This window comes from Phalacrocorax carbo, chromosome 1 (genome assembly GCF_963921805.1).
Source record: "Phalacrocorax carbo chromosome 1, bPhaCar2.1, whole genome shotgun sequence".
Lineage (NCBI taxonomy): Eukaryota > Metazoa > Chordata > Aves > Suliformes > Phalacrocoracidae > Phalacrocorax > Phalacrocorax carbo.
This window is the reverse complement of record NC_087513.1, coordinates 71,632,122-71,648,208: the sequence shown is the minus strand read 5'-3', so window position 1 is coordinate 71,648,208 and position 16,087 is coordinate 71,632,122. Positions and strand designations below refer to the sequence as shown.

General features: G+C 36.9%; 1 protein-coding gene across 2 annotated transcripts in view; it reads right to left on the bottom strand.

The window, feature by feature from the left end:
• Positions 1-16,087, bottom strand: part of PIK3C2G (phosphatidylinositol-4-phosphate 3-kinase catalytic subunit type 2 gamma) — a 210,664-nt gene that overhangs the window by 150,118 nt on the left and 44,459 nt on the right. For both annotated transcript variants that reach the window (XM_064459408.1, XM_064459416.1), the window contains 3 exons: positions 14,209-14,272; positions 9,259-9,381; positions 2,924-2,957 (listed from right to left, as the gene is read on the bottom strand). In XM_064459408.1, coding sequence (XP_064315478.1) covers positions 2,924-2,957; positions 9,259-9,381; positions 14,209-14,272 — 221 coding nt within the window. The remainder of the gene's footprint in view (positions 1-2,923; positions 2,958-9,258; positions 9,382-14,208; positions 14,273-16,087) is intronic.

Below are 16,087 nucleotides of genomic sequence, written 5' to 3'. Positions count from 1 at the left end.
TGTCTAGAATTGCGTATCGTTCTTCACATTTAAGAACTAAAAAATACTTTGAGTACTAAAACATTAATATAATCTTCTAAGGACTTCCTACAAAAGAACATGATCCAGACTTAGGCATAACATGGATAAGTACTCCTCTGTTCACAGCAATGGAATAATTTGGTCTACAGAGATAACACTGTTAAGAGAGCCAGTTATTGCAACACTAAATCAAGGCTAGATATTTTGAATATAGTCTTTGACTTGCTTAGTGTATGGTAATGACTAATATTAAACCTCTGATAATCTTTTCTTAAAGACAAAGATTAAAGCAGTTCCTAAACAAATTATTAAGTAAGGCTTTAATTTTAATAGTATCTTTTATCTTTTTCTCTTTTGTAGTAGAGAGAAGCTATAAGGAAGAAAAACAAAACTCTTTTATGATACTTAGGGTAATAACTAACATTTGGGGGAAGAAGAGGAGAGGAAAAGGAATTTATTAGTTGGAGTAACTGATTGCTGCTCTTGCCGTTCAAATTTGAGCCTGTTTTCTTCAAGATAAACATGAATACATGTAAGAGACAGAACAATACAAATGGGAAATGTAAGCTGTTTCTCGCTCAGCTGTCAATGCTGACTTCATTGGCAATTGTGGTGCTAGAGAAAGCAAAGCATGTGGTTTCTAGCTTCCCATAGATCTGGAAAAAATTACCAGCACTGAGCTAAGGTGGCAATTTTACTTTACTTTTGGGTCACAGGCTTGTAAATTTTTGTATGCCTGCAATTCTAGCCACCTAAGTATAATGAAGGAAAAAGAGGGCGGTAAGCAAATGAGGTGGAAAAGGAAACACAAAGGTGATTTCAGCAGGAATGCACATCTCATCATCTAATCGGTTTTTACTTCTAGCTTCAGCAGGTGAAAATATCATCTAGATTCCTCTTAGGTTCAGTGTTTCTAGGCCAATGGGTGGGAGGCCCCATGGCATTATCATGAAGGTGAGCACTGAGAAGACAGGGACTAAGAAAAGCTTGTCATTCCTAAAAGATGTATAGAATATCTTGGTCCACTTCTTAGGGATCAGGCCCAGTTTCCAGCAGATCAGTATTGTTTATTGCTCTCACATTTTGTTTTTATCAGACATGCCCTTAACACCAGCTTTGATATGATAGCTAGACTTTTCTGGTAACACTCATTAGCTTAACTTTAAATATTTTGCCAGCTTTTAGAAGTTTAGAAGTTTATTTAATAGGTGCAGGTTTAAGGCAAGTAATATGTTAAAATGTACATGAAATGCATATCACTGCATGCAAGAGGTCAATTTAAATTTTGGTTACCTTGGACAACTTTGAATGTAGGCTTCTCCACAGAGTGACTAATGGCCTGGCAAGTTCTGACTTGCAATTGGTAAGCTGCAGTTTCTAATATTACACTACTAAAGGTTCTGCTATTGTTATGAAATTAGGGTGTGCTGAGAACAAATATCACTCTTCACAGTTGAAGCTTTCCTGGCATAAATAAATAGGTACAGAGAAGTAGAGAGTAAAAAAAAATTTATTCCTTTACTGTTATTCAATAAATCAGATTTTCCTTGAGGAAGCTGCTGATTCAGTGAAGTCCAAATTTGGAAATATCTTTAAGTAGAGGAACGTTTTAGATCCTTTCCAGCTAGGTTTTATGAACACTGCAGAGGAAGGTATTTCTAAGGTAGATCTTGATTAATAACCATTGTTTTCATCATCAACAATTAGTTGCCGTTAAGAGTTTTTTTAAAAATCATGGGATAAATGATCATATCCAAGGCAGAAGAACCCTACAAACTGTATTTACCTTCCCACTCCTTCTGCACCTGCGTGCTCTCCCCTGGCCCTCCAGCTGCTTAGCTTTTCCTGGCAGCTTACAAATATAATTGCTGTTTCTTTGTTTGCTGTTCATGAAGTTGAATAATGGTGAAACAACAAGCCTGGCATTTGTAATCCTGCATTTGAACCACCTCTGTGTTTGAAAGGCTGCTGCAATCTTTGTGGTTGGTTCACCTTTTTGCCTCTCTGAGCACACTGCAATCAAGAAAAGTAGACACAGAAAAAAAGAAAGAGGGGGGAAAAAAAGCATCTCAGAGGCCACTTACTTCCTCCAAAAAAAATGGAGAGAGACCACGGTTCCACAGCACACCCCAGCCCACCCCAATGTCCAGATGGAGGGCCTGTTGAAAGCATATGTGTAACAGCCCCCCCCGCATGTTGCAGGCCAGCCACAGAAGGGTAGAGCAGGACCCATGCCCCGATGTGGCTGTCCCCTCCGGGAACCCGACACAGGCACCCATGGCAGGACAGGCTCCTGCACTTCTCTTGGTCCATGAGGTGCTCAGCAGTAATGCTCACAGTACTGGGCTTTAGCCAATGAGCCTAAGCTAGTTTTAACTGAGGAATTAAATAAGGCAGGGTCTATGATTTTGTCCATTACTGTTAATTAGCTTAGCCTTATGACAGTATATTATTTAAGACAACACACTATTTACAGAACAAAAGACAATAAAGAACTAAAGCTTAAGGAGGGAGTGATGAAAGTTATTGGTGCAGAGTAGAAAAGCCATACACACAAAAAATTTTTTAGGGCTTCATGAAGTTCCTTATTTTCCCTTTTCTCCACAGAAAAAGCTGGGATTACAGACAACTGCTATATCCACGACTAACTGTAATGATTTTTTCACTCTACTATTCATTCTCTGTATCTGAATCTCCAGATCAGTTTTGGGGAATGCTATGTTTTATTTACATTTTTAGATCACTTAAATGTTAATTTGTCACAATTACCTTATGATACGACCAAATATGTAAACAACTGCAGTGTGCCAACTATAACAGTTCACTGATACAAACAAATAACAAAATGTGTATTTTCTTATGATATATCTTGAATTAACATATTTTAAAAATAACACTTTACCTTTATCCGGTGTTTCCACACTTTGAAGTGAATTCTGTAAAGACAAAACCCAAGGGAAAAAGTAATCAGTTCAGAAAAGAGCAGCTAGCAGTTATAATGGTTTTAGGAGCAGCACTCATGGAAAATAAGGTGAGAAAGGGGAAGGATGTATCCTAATGTTATGATGATAGAAGACATGACTGGGATTCAGAGTACCAGGACCTGCTTTCCAGCTTCTCCACCTGCTTCCTCAACCATCTCAGACAAGTCACCCAGGACCTGATTTCTGACAGTATTTAGTCATGTTAAGATACAAAGAAGCACTTATCAACATTTGAGGTGCATTCACATTTTCAGCCTCTGCATCAGTATAACTGAGATAAAAATACCCTTTCCACCCCTTTGCGTGCCTTATATATTCATGCATGAATCCCACAACCATGCTGAGCAGGCAGAGCTGCTGCATCCTTTCAAAGCTGAGGAGCACAAAGTCTCCACTCAAGTGGCCTACATTTCACTTACATTCCTGTGCCAAATCAGCAGAAATAGCTATGCTCTTCAAACAACTTTGAGCAGGCAGCTAACCAGAGACAGCCAACAGGAAGTATTAGGTGTAGGGATTTAGGGAGTGTGTATGCCCTTGGTGCCTAAACACCGATCTTCATACCTAACATTAATTCAGTATCTGGATCCCCACCTCTCATATCCCACTGCTGTCAGCAGGAACTGCTGGATGCTTATGACCACTGAAAGGTCAGGCCAGTTATTTAGACTGAACAGACCAGCTTAATTAAACTTGTTTTATTTTTTTTTTCTTTATTTTAAAGCTGCTCTATTAAATCCCCAAGTACAATAACTGCCATCAGTCAGACCTTGCTCCAGCCTTCTCAGACACTGGGCAAAATTAAATGTTGCTACACTGCCTATGCCTCCCCAGCTGCACAGGAAAAAACACCGTCATGGCAGATGGCTCAGTGCATCTCCCGGCAGGAGAGGCGGCACCCACAGCCCCAGGGCTGCAGGTGGGACCCGGCCTCAGCTCAAAGGCAAACATGGGTGACTGGCTTCCCCTGCCGGCTGCTCTGGCTGCCCTGCCTTCGCCTGGCTCTGCCATCAGACTTGCATGTACCAAGGTGACATAGTTACCTGAGTGACATAGTTGCTGAGGAGCAAGTCTTGACCAGAGAGACTAGTGAGTTAATTCTGTGTTTCAGTATTGCCAGTGGCTTGCGCTGTTTGAACCTGTGTCCATGAAAGTTTTACTATCCTTTACAGTCATCAATCCCTTCCCAGAGGGCTGAGAATGCTTTGTGTTAGTACACACGCATTCAGCAAAATGATTCTTAAAAATTACAATGCATGCAGAAGTGACATAAGAAGTACAATGTTGGATGTACATTCTCCCGCCGGTACCCAGCTTGGAGCTGCCAGCATTTGTCTGGTAAATATGAAGAGAAGTCAAATGCTTACTTGAGGGGAGAAAAGCAACCTCCAGGCTGAGAATTATGTTTTCACAATCTTTATAATGCAGTGAGACAAATGGGAACAGAGGCCTTTGTTCAATTCTCTCAAATTTTAGAAAGTAAATAACCTTTTGGAACAGCACTTATAATTTCAACATAGTGTAGCCCATTTAATATATAGTGGATTAGTGCCTGTTCTGGCAGGATTTGATCTTCTAGGACTTTTTGTGAGCTGCTGTTAGAAAGGAAGGGAGAAAAAAAAAAAAAGAGAGATGAAAACCATTAATTGTGCAGCAGGCCCAGAGTTTCCCCAAATGGATTTTAAAATCCCAGGGTTAGGTTGGTTAGAGACTGAATGAATCCCATTTACAACAGGATGCAATAAGTTAAGAAGAAACTGCCACTGGTGCCAGTTGCTTTCATAAGCTCTTAACCACAGTACAGGAAAGCACAGTACTGGCAGTGAGGAGGCAGTAAGGAGGTAATAAGTACAGCTTAATTAAACACAGAGGATTGGAAGCAAGTTTCTTTGTTTTTCTTTTTTTCATAAAACCAGAATTAAATAGAAGCACATTGAGTTTTTTGGGTTTGGTGGGGTTTTTTTGTGGTTTTTTTTGCCTTTTTTTTTAAGTATGCAAGCACACTTGTATAGATATATATTAACATATACCGGTACCCCATGTAATGTACGCTGGAAGGAGTAAGCAGTAGTTTCCCTGAGGCATTATGTGCATACGAAGCTTGCCAAATGGACGTGTTAAAAAGTATTCCACACAAAACCACTCCATACATTACACTAAAGCATTAGGAAACCATGGTGAAAAAGCAATTAGAACTTTTTTTCTGGCATTTCTCCCTTACCTGATGTGTAAACCTGCAGCACTTGAGATGTAACAGGTAGCCTCAAAAATTTCACTTGCGGTGCAAGTTACCTGCTTGTCTGAAAAAAGCCTCTCTCCTACCTAACAAAAAGTCTTTGGGGTACTATGCTGATGAACAGAATAGAAACAATTCAAGCAGACTGACAAGATATGCTAATATTGCAGTATTTAATAATTTTTTCAGAACCCAGAATTCACATGAAATGCCCCTACATTTCAGCATGAGTTTAACTCAAAAAAGGTTTGGAGGAGTTGGTACCCCATCAAACATCCAATTGTTGAGTACTGATTTTGGCTACGTATGTTGATACGGACAGGAGAGATGGTCCATTTTCTTTGTATAAATATTGATAATATAAATAAATTCTTGTTATATTTGTATACTATTCTATACATGAGGTAGTTGCATATAATATGTAATCTCTATTTTCATAAAATGGAATGTCATTCGAGATACAGGACATGCAGAAATATATTTTACTGCTTTTATGACATTTATAGTTCAGTCACTGCTCAGAAAGATGAAGCTCTTCATTAAATCAAAACTGAACTTTTTCTAGATTGCTGAGGTCTAATCGACTACCCCAGCACTTATTTCTCAAAGGAGTAAAAAGCAAGAAGCAGCAACAGTTTGACTTTTTTATTTTTACAGGGTTTTTTTGTGGTTTGTTTTTTTTTTACATTTGTGGGTTTTTTTTGTTTTCTCCATTTGTTTGAAGTCAGTTGTTAGTGAGGTCTGCTTCACCAAGGAGGGAGTAAGGGGGAGAGAGGTGTCAGTCAAGGTCAAAGACAGCCTTTACAAGAAGGCTTCAAGGGACAGACAACTAGTTCAGCTTAACCAAGCCTAAAAGGGAACGTTAAGGAAACGAAACCTCAGTAACTAAAAGACTTTAAAAAATGAGCAACAATCTAGTCAGTGTTCTCCAAGAGAAATGTGGAGACAAGCAGCTCCTTATGTGGGTATTAGGACAGAAAAATATTTTAAGATAAGTGATAAAATGTTCAATCAGGACAGAATCATTTTAACATTCAGAAGAGGGTATTCAGGAACAGTACCATTTCACTCATTACAGATGAGCAAACACCTTCATTATCATCACCACTACCACCACTTATCATTTTTAGCCTCTGGAGATTACAGCTAGGACCAACACTCTGCTGTGCTGGAGACTGTACATACAGAAAAGGAGAGGCGTTCTTTGCTCTGAAGAGCTTATAATTTAAATAGGTAAAACAGAAAAAGGAAAGTGGTTTACTGCCTCTGTGCAAGGTAGTACGTGGAAGCTGGTTCAGCAGAACCTGTATATATTGGAGACTATACAATGGAGCTGGAAATTGGTCACATGCTGCAGAATGTGTGATAGCAAGCTGGGAACACTTGGAGCAGGGTTTTTTTGTTTGCTTGTTTTGGGGGTTTTGTTTGTTTGTTTGTTTTTATGACAGGATAGATCCACTCATAATTCAAAAGATGACCTACACTCTCTGGGTTTCATCCCATTATCTTATTCTTCATGCATGATGTGTGGGGTTTTCTGATTGCTCAGGACAGGCCACACTAGTAGGAACAGATTTGGCTCTTTGACCACTAGATCTATCTCTCTGCTGGAATTCAGAGAGGATGGGACTGGAAATGGACTCAGGGATACTCAGTAAATATAAGAGAGTCATAGGAGGCAGTTTACACATTGGGTTCACAAAGCTGACCTGAACACTCAAAGAGAAAACACACTCAATTTCTTTTAACCGCAAAAGAAATCTTTTAACAAATTAGTCCCAATAAATTTATTCTGCTCTAATTCTTTGTAAAGGAGAACATGTTCTTTTATTGTCCTCTATCTTTTTACTGGACCAAGCTCTTTATCTATCTCTTAAGAAAATTCTGGGTTGACAAAATTGGTTTCTCAGGGGGAAGATGCTGACCTGCCTGATGCCTCTCAGGATAGGCTGGGTTTTAACTGAAAAGCAGATCACGCGGATCCCTTGTTACTTCTTTTGCCTCTTTCTCTACCATATTTTCCCTCCAATATACAGGAAGAACTTTTCTTAAATTGAGATATTCTTATTTCCTTTTAAATCAACAACATCCCAGACAATATATGTGCTGTCGCAGACCCATTTATGCTGGAATTTACCCAGAATAGACTTCTAATAATTGACACTGAAGTGGACATGAAAAGATTTAGGATGCTATAGAAATAAGGTTTACAATGAGTCATGAACTAGAAGGGAAGCAAGAGAACACGCTTATGTGAATCAGCTGGTCAGCTCTGAGAAACAGCAAAAAACCCTACAGCTATGTTGTTTCTTGCATCTTGGTCCCTAACAATACTTGCCAACCTTCAGAGAGACAGCACTCATATAACTAATTCCAAAAGGCCACAGCTGGTTCTGCCCAGGGCCATGCAGCAATGTCTGCTCTGTGATCTCTAGTGTCCTCTGTCCCAGAAACATGGTGCAGGGTTTTACTTACAACCCAGACCTGCAGAAAGCTACACTGATGTTCTAGAGTTTATTTGCTTGGGTCCTGTACTTTACCTAAGTTGGAAGCTGTTCACTCCCCCCCCACACACCCAAAAGGAATAAACAGACTAAGAATGCAGAGATTTAAGAAAAGAGGTTTTCTGACCATCACTGGGGCCTCTTCAATTAACATACTTTCTGCTCTTTGGTGAGTCTTTTCACCTCTCCTGTAAGATGGTAAATATTTGAGGGTTTGAACCTGTCAAGAGTAAGTGTATATGGATGACCATATATAATTAATTTGCTATATATCACTTATATGACACAAGAAATGTCATAAAAAGAATTATGCTAGCTTTCCCCAGTCTTATGTTTGGGACCTCTAACTGTGTACCAAGCATAATTAAATAAATTCCGTTTATGTAGCTAGACATGTTTCTAATTAATACTCACTAGGTAACTCAGTTAACACCAGTTATCCTATTGTTTACTTTCCTGTCCTAGGTGTTCTTACACATATCCCAAGCCATGGGCTAAAAACAACAATAACCCAAACCCCAAAACAAACTAAACAAAACAAAATCAAACAAACAAACAAAAAGAATAAAGTTTTGTAAGCAGGTAATGGTCTGAGAATGCATACATCTGACCCAATTTGGCATGTTTTTCTAAACAATATTTGCTGTGAGAAAGAACAAAACCAAGACCATACAAGGAAACAAACAAAAAAATCCTTAATAACTTATTAAACTTTTTTACAAAGTGTGAAGAGGGAATTTCAATAGGGTGGGAAAGAATTAGCATGTCTTAAGGTTACACCAGACTAAATCCAAGTGTTTAATGGCTTGATTTTCAAATTTGCTGAGCACCTGTATTTCCAGGATGCTGACTTCAAAAGACAGTGGGAGCTCAGAAATTCTGTAACTCAGGTCGTAGTAACTTGTCCAAGGTCATACCACTGCGGCTGATGACAAAACTGAGAACAGACACTGCCCTCCAAAGTCCCAGTTCACAATTATACAGTAACCCCTGGAAAACCCAGTTCAGTGTTTTAAGAGTCCGTATTCCAGCTAAAAACAGGACTATATGATGCTGGTCCTTCTCTACATAAATAGCAGATACATTTCTCTCTGAAAAACTCATAATTTAAGTGACATTATAAACGGATTTTTTTTTTTATTCTTAACAATCTATGCTAAATATATGAAAATCAAATACTTTAAAATCTCATGAGTTGGTAAATAGGTGATGTGGCAAAGCAGAGATTTGTATGTTTGGTGAGAATAAGAAAACATCATCAGAGGAGCATATCAGTTACAGTTAAACACAGGACAAGTCCGCTGTTGCTTCTCTGTCACACACTGTCAACAATCTTTTCTTTTTTTATAGTGCCTCTACCTAATGCTTGTCAGCGGGAAAATAAGAGTAAGATAAGACAGTAACCAAGATAAAGTAAAACAGTAGAAAGGCCTTGATCAATCAGAAAATTAGTGATACCCATGAAAGCTCCAGTTTTAAAGAAAAAAATAGAACATCAACTTCCATCTTTTACCTGTGCCTTCGCCAATGGCACTGCACGGAGTTTCTTGACTGCATCAGTAATGTCTCTGGTTTCCACAAAACAGAGGACACTGCAGATTGCTTTAGCTGCTTCAATAACATTATCAACTTTATGCTGTTAATAGCAAAGAAAGAAAAAGATAAAGGCAAACAATAGACACATACCATTTATCAGAAACACCTTACCATAAACTTCATGCCAGTGACTATGTAGAAAATCATATCTGATCATGCAGAATTCAAACACACCGTGCATCAGTCTGGCTATGCTGAAATCACTAGTGACCAATAGTTTCCTAAGGATAGCATAATTTTTGTTGAAGTCCAATTACCTTCCACAAAATGTGCTTTGTTGAAAACTCTGATTGGCATCTAAGATTTGGTATCTAGGACTGATTTTAAGGCAAAACCTTGGTCTGTCTGAACTTCATGAGAGCAGAAGCACCATAAAGAAACTTCTGAGGGAACAAGAACACAAATGATTCACAAAATTTCTGAGGTTTTTATGATACTGTGAATTTAGCCCCATTATTGTCTCCTACCCATCTCTGTAAAAGCTGGCAGACAACCATGTTCCTCCTAAAAATAGTGACTGTGTGGGAGGCTGCAAAAGCTGACACCTGCGGACTGAGTACTTCTGCAACCCGCTTTTCTGCAAAATATATATGTAGTTCAAACTACTAAATCTTATTGATAATAAATTTAGATCTTTTAAATATCACCATATAAAAAATGTCTAGATGAATAATCTTAGAAATACTTTGGGGAATTCAAGAAAAAAAAATCTGGATGCCAAAGGAAGGAAAATGCAATCTTCAAACATAATGTAGACTATGTTCAGGAAAATAAATAAATAAATTAAAATTAATGGATTTCTTGCATAGTTATATCACTTCATTAAACCTTAAAATATATTCTCTGAACAAGTTGAAGCTCCCCTATAAATATTCTCCTGTCTCCGTACTGATAAACGTTCCTTTTAGTGTGCTACAGCATGTCTATGTACTGATAAAACCACTTCTCTGACTCATCCATGTCATGCCTGAAAAAGAAAAATTGTACCAAGATGAAGTTTCTGTTTTCAGGCTTAAGGTCTATATCCAGACTGTACTGAGAAGGTTACCACCTGTCATTAATACAAATAAATATAAAAATATATTGACCTTACTAACTCCATATTACCTGCCTTGAGCAGAACTAAAGCAGGAATGAATTACATAAAAGATCCTCAAATATTTGGTGGTCAGAAGTCTTTTAAATACAAGTTGTTGGGGTTTTTTAGTAATTAAAGACAGCAACACCTTTTCATGCTAGAGGTTCTGGAAAGGAAAAGGCTATGGCTGACTGAGATCTCTTGAAAACTTTAGACCTTCCTTTGGTCTGAAGTCGATTCACCCTTCTGTCAGTTTACGAGGAATGCGTTTCCTTGATTTTGTATTTCTTTCCAACCACTTAGATTTTTACATTGAACTCTTGCAGGATTTACCCTCTATGCACACATACATTGCCATCAGAAGTAGAAACCTGTAAGAATGCCATGACTTTATTACCATGTATAACACTGACAAAACCGAAGAATTATACATCCTGATTTACTGTGAAGTTGTTGAAGAAATGTGTACATATATATACACACACATAATTTTTAATGACTATGTGTAGTCTATAATTAAAAATTAAATATAAATCTAATTTAGCGTTTAATTTAAATACATTTTATTTTAGCATTTTTCTTCATCACAAGTGGATATGGATTATGTCTGTAAAGGCACGTTCATGCAGGGCAATTTCTGAGCAGTACGAGCCATAGATATACACCAGTATAATTCTTGAGTAGAGGAATAGCTGTACTGCTGGACAGAAAAAAACAACTCAACAGTTTATATTTTTTTGTACATTCATATGTATGCTCTTCCACAAAGACAGTTTGGTGTCTTGAGGAATGTATCAGTTTCTGTATAATACAGTATTCTGTTTAGAGATAAATCAACAAAGTATTTAATATTTTCTAGAAGCTACTATAACATAGATTTTGTTAATATGGTAGCTACTTCTGAGGAACATATTGCAGATCAAGGAGAGTAAGTGTGTAAAAAGCTTGTGTAATGCTGTATAATATGAATGATAACTTCTTTCACACTATTTCTCTTTTTGAATATTATCATGTAAGGAGTTTTCTTTTTCCATATGTAGACATAGGACATTGATTTTTGTCCCAAAGGAGGGAAGACAGATCCCTTTCTTACAGAAGTTTTACATTTTCTGAAAGTCCAAAAGAATTATAGTTAACATCTTGTATATGTTTTTCCCCCTCTACATATTTAAATACCAGAACCTTTGAAGGATATTTTGGTGTTTAAATTTATATGATAAAAATATTTTACTTAATTCTAGAACTTTTACACTCTGTAATACAAATTTTAAAAGTTTTCTTTTTATGTTACTAGTACATTCTGAATAGATTTAAAAATTAAAGGCATGTCAAAAGATTACCAGAGCAATCAAAATGGCTCACTGTCTGACTGCACACACTCTCTGGGAACACTCTGCATTTCATCCCCAACAGCACCAATCCACTCTCACCTTGTGCCAAATATCCTAAACATTTTTTTTTTTCATTTTATATAGGCATTATCCATCACAAAATGAATTTTCCACATATTGATCATTACTACTACTAATGGCAGTGGGCTTGTCACATAAGTCAGAAGTATTGGTATCTCCAAGGCTTTTCAACAGATATCCTTGAACAAGCAAATTTGGAAGTAGGTAGATAAATGTGCAAAAAAATTATTGATTTTATTTAACTGAGAACCTCAAGATCTGTCTGATTAGAACTGAATGCTTAAGGATGTTCCAGCTGAGTACAGAACTTAAGCAGGTACGTGTGTACTTAATTTAGTACACGGGAGTAGCTCCCAGTGGCTTAAAGTTTGGAGTGTGCTGAGGGTGGATTGTGATGAATCAGAGGAAGCGTAACAATCCTCCCAGTGATGTGAGTACTGGCTTTGAAAATCAATGTAATTTTTGCCATGTAACCTTGGGATAGGAGGCAGTTATAAAGCCTTCTTAAAGGAATCTAATAAGATGTTAGAGAAAATAAACAAGGATTCAAAGAACAAATAAAGGGTTCTCATTTTCTGCTTTCTTTACTATATATTTATGAGTATAACTTACTACATTACAGCTCCATATTTTTTCAAGCCACTTGCTAAGGCCAAACAGTAACACTAGTTTTAATTATAGGTTTGAAAAAGCTCCATACACTCTGATGCCTCTGAATGAAAACATCTGCATGGTGATCCGACCTATGTCATTAATTTGCAATCCTGCACTTTTAAGCGAATAATATGAACTATATTGAGAGTCCCTGTGTAGAACAGACCTTGTTAAAAAAAATAAACTACGGAGAAATTTAGCTCTAGGGTAACACATACATATTTGTTGCATAGCATGAATATTTGAAAAATGTCCTGTCTTCCCTTATAAAAATTTAATAATCTCAAGTAATTGTTTAATTAAGGTAAAAATCTTTAGCAAAAACAAATTTAAGAGTGCTTTATTATAGGTCTGAGAAATACTACAGAGCATCAGTTCCAGAGGGTGGATTATAATGCCTCATTAATGCTGACATTATAGTTTTCTTTGAATTTAGAATCTTCTTACTTTAGGACCTAAAATTTCAAGTGAATGTGAGTAACTACACTGAGGGGTCTACTTCATTGAAGAAATATATATATACATTTGAGTTTGGAGACCTCAATTTTCCAAATGGTTATGACTGCATCACAATTTATACACTAAACTGTCCCCTTTGAGAAATTGCTTACAAAGGAAAGTTTGGTGAATACCTACACAGTATCAAAACCAGAGCTTTATTTTGTAGCTAGGCACAGTTCAACAGCTTTTAAAATGGTATCCATTTTGCAAAAGAAAAGTGTCAAAGATTTACAGAAAAATGTAGATTATTTTTATCCACATATATTTATTTACATATTAATTGATATATATCTATGCATTTGTGTACTTGTCTGTATGTATATGTGCATTTATATATATGTGTATATGTATACACACTTGTACGTGTATATTTTCTGACTATCCAAAATAGAAATACTTATAGATCAAAAATATCCGGAAATATTAAAATTGGGATTTGAATACAGGTGACAGATTTCTAAAACAAAATAAGAATTTTATGTTTTAATATATATTTCAAAGAAATCTATACTTCAGCATGATGAGCTGTAACTCTGGAAGGGGTGCACTGGAATATCTCCACGCTACAACAGTATTCTTTGATTTTACTAATGTCCTTTATTTTCTTTCCAGTTCCAAACCCTAGAAAGTCAGTTAGCATGACAACCTGAAACTCAGATCAAATAGCCGTTTTGTTTCTTGCAAGCTGTCACTCAGCTATGCATTTGTCCTTTAGACATTATTTAGCAGAGAAGATTTCCTAAGAGGTTTTTCCTTCAGGCATGTAACATTCACTTGGCAGCCTACAATACTTTAAAATAAAGCTCTTATGAATTCTGCTGCCTAAACCTAATCCTGCAAACTATTGCATGCTTGAATATATATGCTAAATATGCGAACATTTGGCTTGTGGGTTTGTAAAATCAGGGACAAATTTTGCAGATATGTATAGTGTATTATACCTCTACTAATGCCAAATATTATACTGCCAACCCAAATGATTCTGTTTTTATTTACAGGCTCCTTGACACTCAGAAACATTCATCTTTGATATTTTAAATTTATAGAACTTTCTTCCTGATCTCAAGCCAAGTTTTATTAAGAGAATTTATATCCATTCAAAGTCAGGTTAAACAGCCTTAATTAAAAGTCTTCCTTAATTGCATTTGAGACAGATTAATAATTAGATACCTTTCATGTAGAAGTTAATGCTTTTCTGGTATTACAAACTGAGAACAAATACCTCATTTTGCAATAGATATTCCACTTGACCTCTATATTTCATAATAACTGAAGAAAGGTTTTGTCTGGAAATTGGAAAAAAGAAAACAACATCAAGTTAATAACAACTGGATGAAGAGAACAAGTTTGTGCTTTTTTTTTACATTCTATAAATTGGGAATAGTTTAAATGATGGTAATTTTATGTTGGTGTAAAATAAGGACAAGTGCTTATGTAGACACTATGTAATTGAGCCTGAATCTCCATGGATTTTTGGTAGCCATTTGCCACAAAGCATAGATGTAAAACTCTACTTATACCTGGAGGATACCTATTTCCCAAGTGAAAGAACTCCAGTAAGTGATTTGCTCTTTCAGTGTCTATTGAACTCCAAATCCCATTTTACTCTTTAAGGTCAATCAGGTGCTTAAATATTACCTTGAAGAAGGATGGACTTAAGTACATGCTAGAATGCATTCTTTCTTACTCAATTCAGAGACTAAAGCTGCAGAGAATCAGGCAAAACATCTGGAAAAGCTCAATGTTAAAAAGCCCATACTAAGTCACAAGTATAAAACAGTATATTATAAAAAGGGACACCATTGCTACATAATTCATCAAACTTTATTTGCTTCCAGTTCTCAAGTTTACCTTCTCAGACTTTTTGAGCAACTACCTTTTCCATAGCATTACCTAAGCTTTGAGTTTGGTTTACATCTGTAGATAGACATACACCACTCTGTAAGTCCCATGCCTTTGTCATGCTACAGACGTTACCACAAAGTTTGTGTACAGGCAGATTGCTGTGCCTTAGCAAAGATTCACTAAATTAATTAGGACTATGAACAGGACTATATACCTCTCTACACTAAACGCCAGTCCTGATGCTTCAGCTGTAAATCTCACCATTTCAGAACCACAGGATCCAAGTGCTATCCCCAACAGATAACCAGGATCAGAGTTTTGCTTTTAAGAAGCATTTGTGTAATTTTCTGTTTTTAATGCATAGTGAAATTCTAGCCATCATTTATTTTTTCAGCTGGAACAAAACAAAAAAGTTTCTATGAGAACATGGCTAAGATTGTTACACAAATCAATACACATTCCTTCTCCTTTGACAGCCTCCTCTGTAGAGAGTCAAATCTTCAGGAAAGGATACAGAAACCTTAATTCACACTTCCACACCCTGCCTAGACACTACTGATTGGTAAAATGGGCACATTATAGCCTTGACGGCCTGGTCCTCAGAAGTAGAGTTTGCATTTGCTTTTATGAAAAAGTGGAAATTTCAATTGATATTCTTTCTTCGATGCTTATTTGTTTTACTCCATCACTTTATCCTTGACTTTTTTTTCCTCTTCTATTTCCCACTGACCCTTTTTGTATTAGGGTTCTCTCTCTTCAGAAGGCTTAGAAGGAATTTGCCCCCTATTGCAGTCCAGTAGCTGAAAGTCACAAAAGTATTTTGATTATTTCACAACAAATGGACTGCTGTTTACAGAGAAATTGAGTGCGTCCTCATGCATCTTAGTTGGGCTACCTGAGCAATCAGAGATTAGAGTTGCAGCTACAGCCCAAAGTAGAGGTTTCATGGTATGTGGTTAGACTTTCATTATTTATATTGTGTGGCAAGAGAAGGAAGGAGTCATTGCACTGAAATCATCATCCAGAATAGAGGAATGTTAGGTGACCTTCCCTGTTCTAATACCAGAGTGCATTTCCCCATAGATGCCTACTATTCGCCTCCTCCTACAGATGGTCTTGCCTTTACAGCTTTTTAATTTCAGTCTGCACTAGCCTTATCAAACCAGGCAGTTTGTGTGTTGAGTAGCTGGCTGGCAATTCCTCCTGTAATCCTGTTAAATCATAGCGAATACAAGTTGTTGCTCTGCTTTGACCAA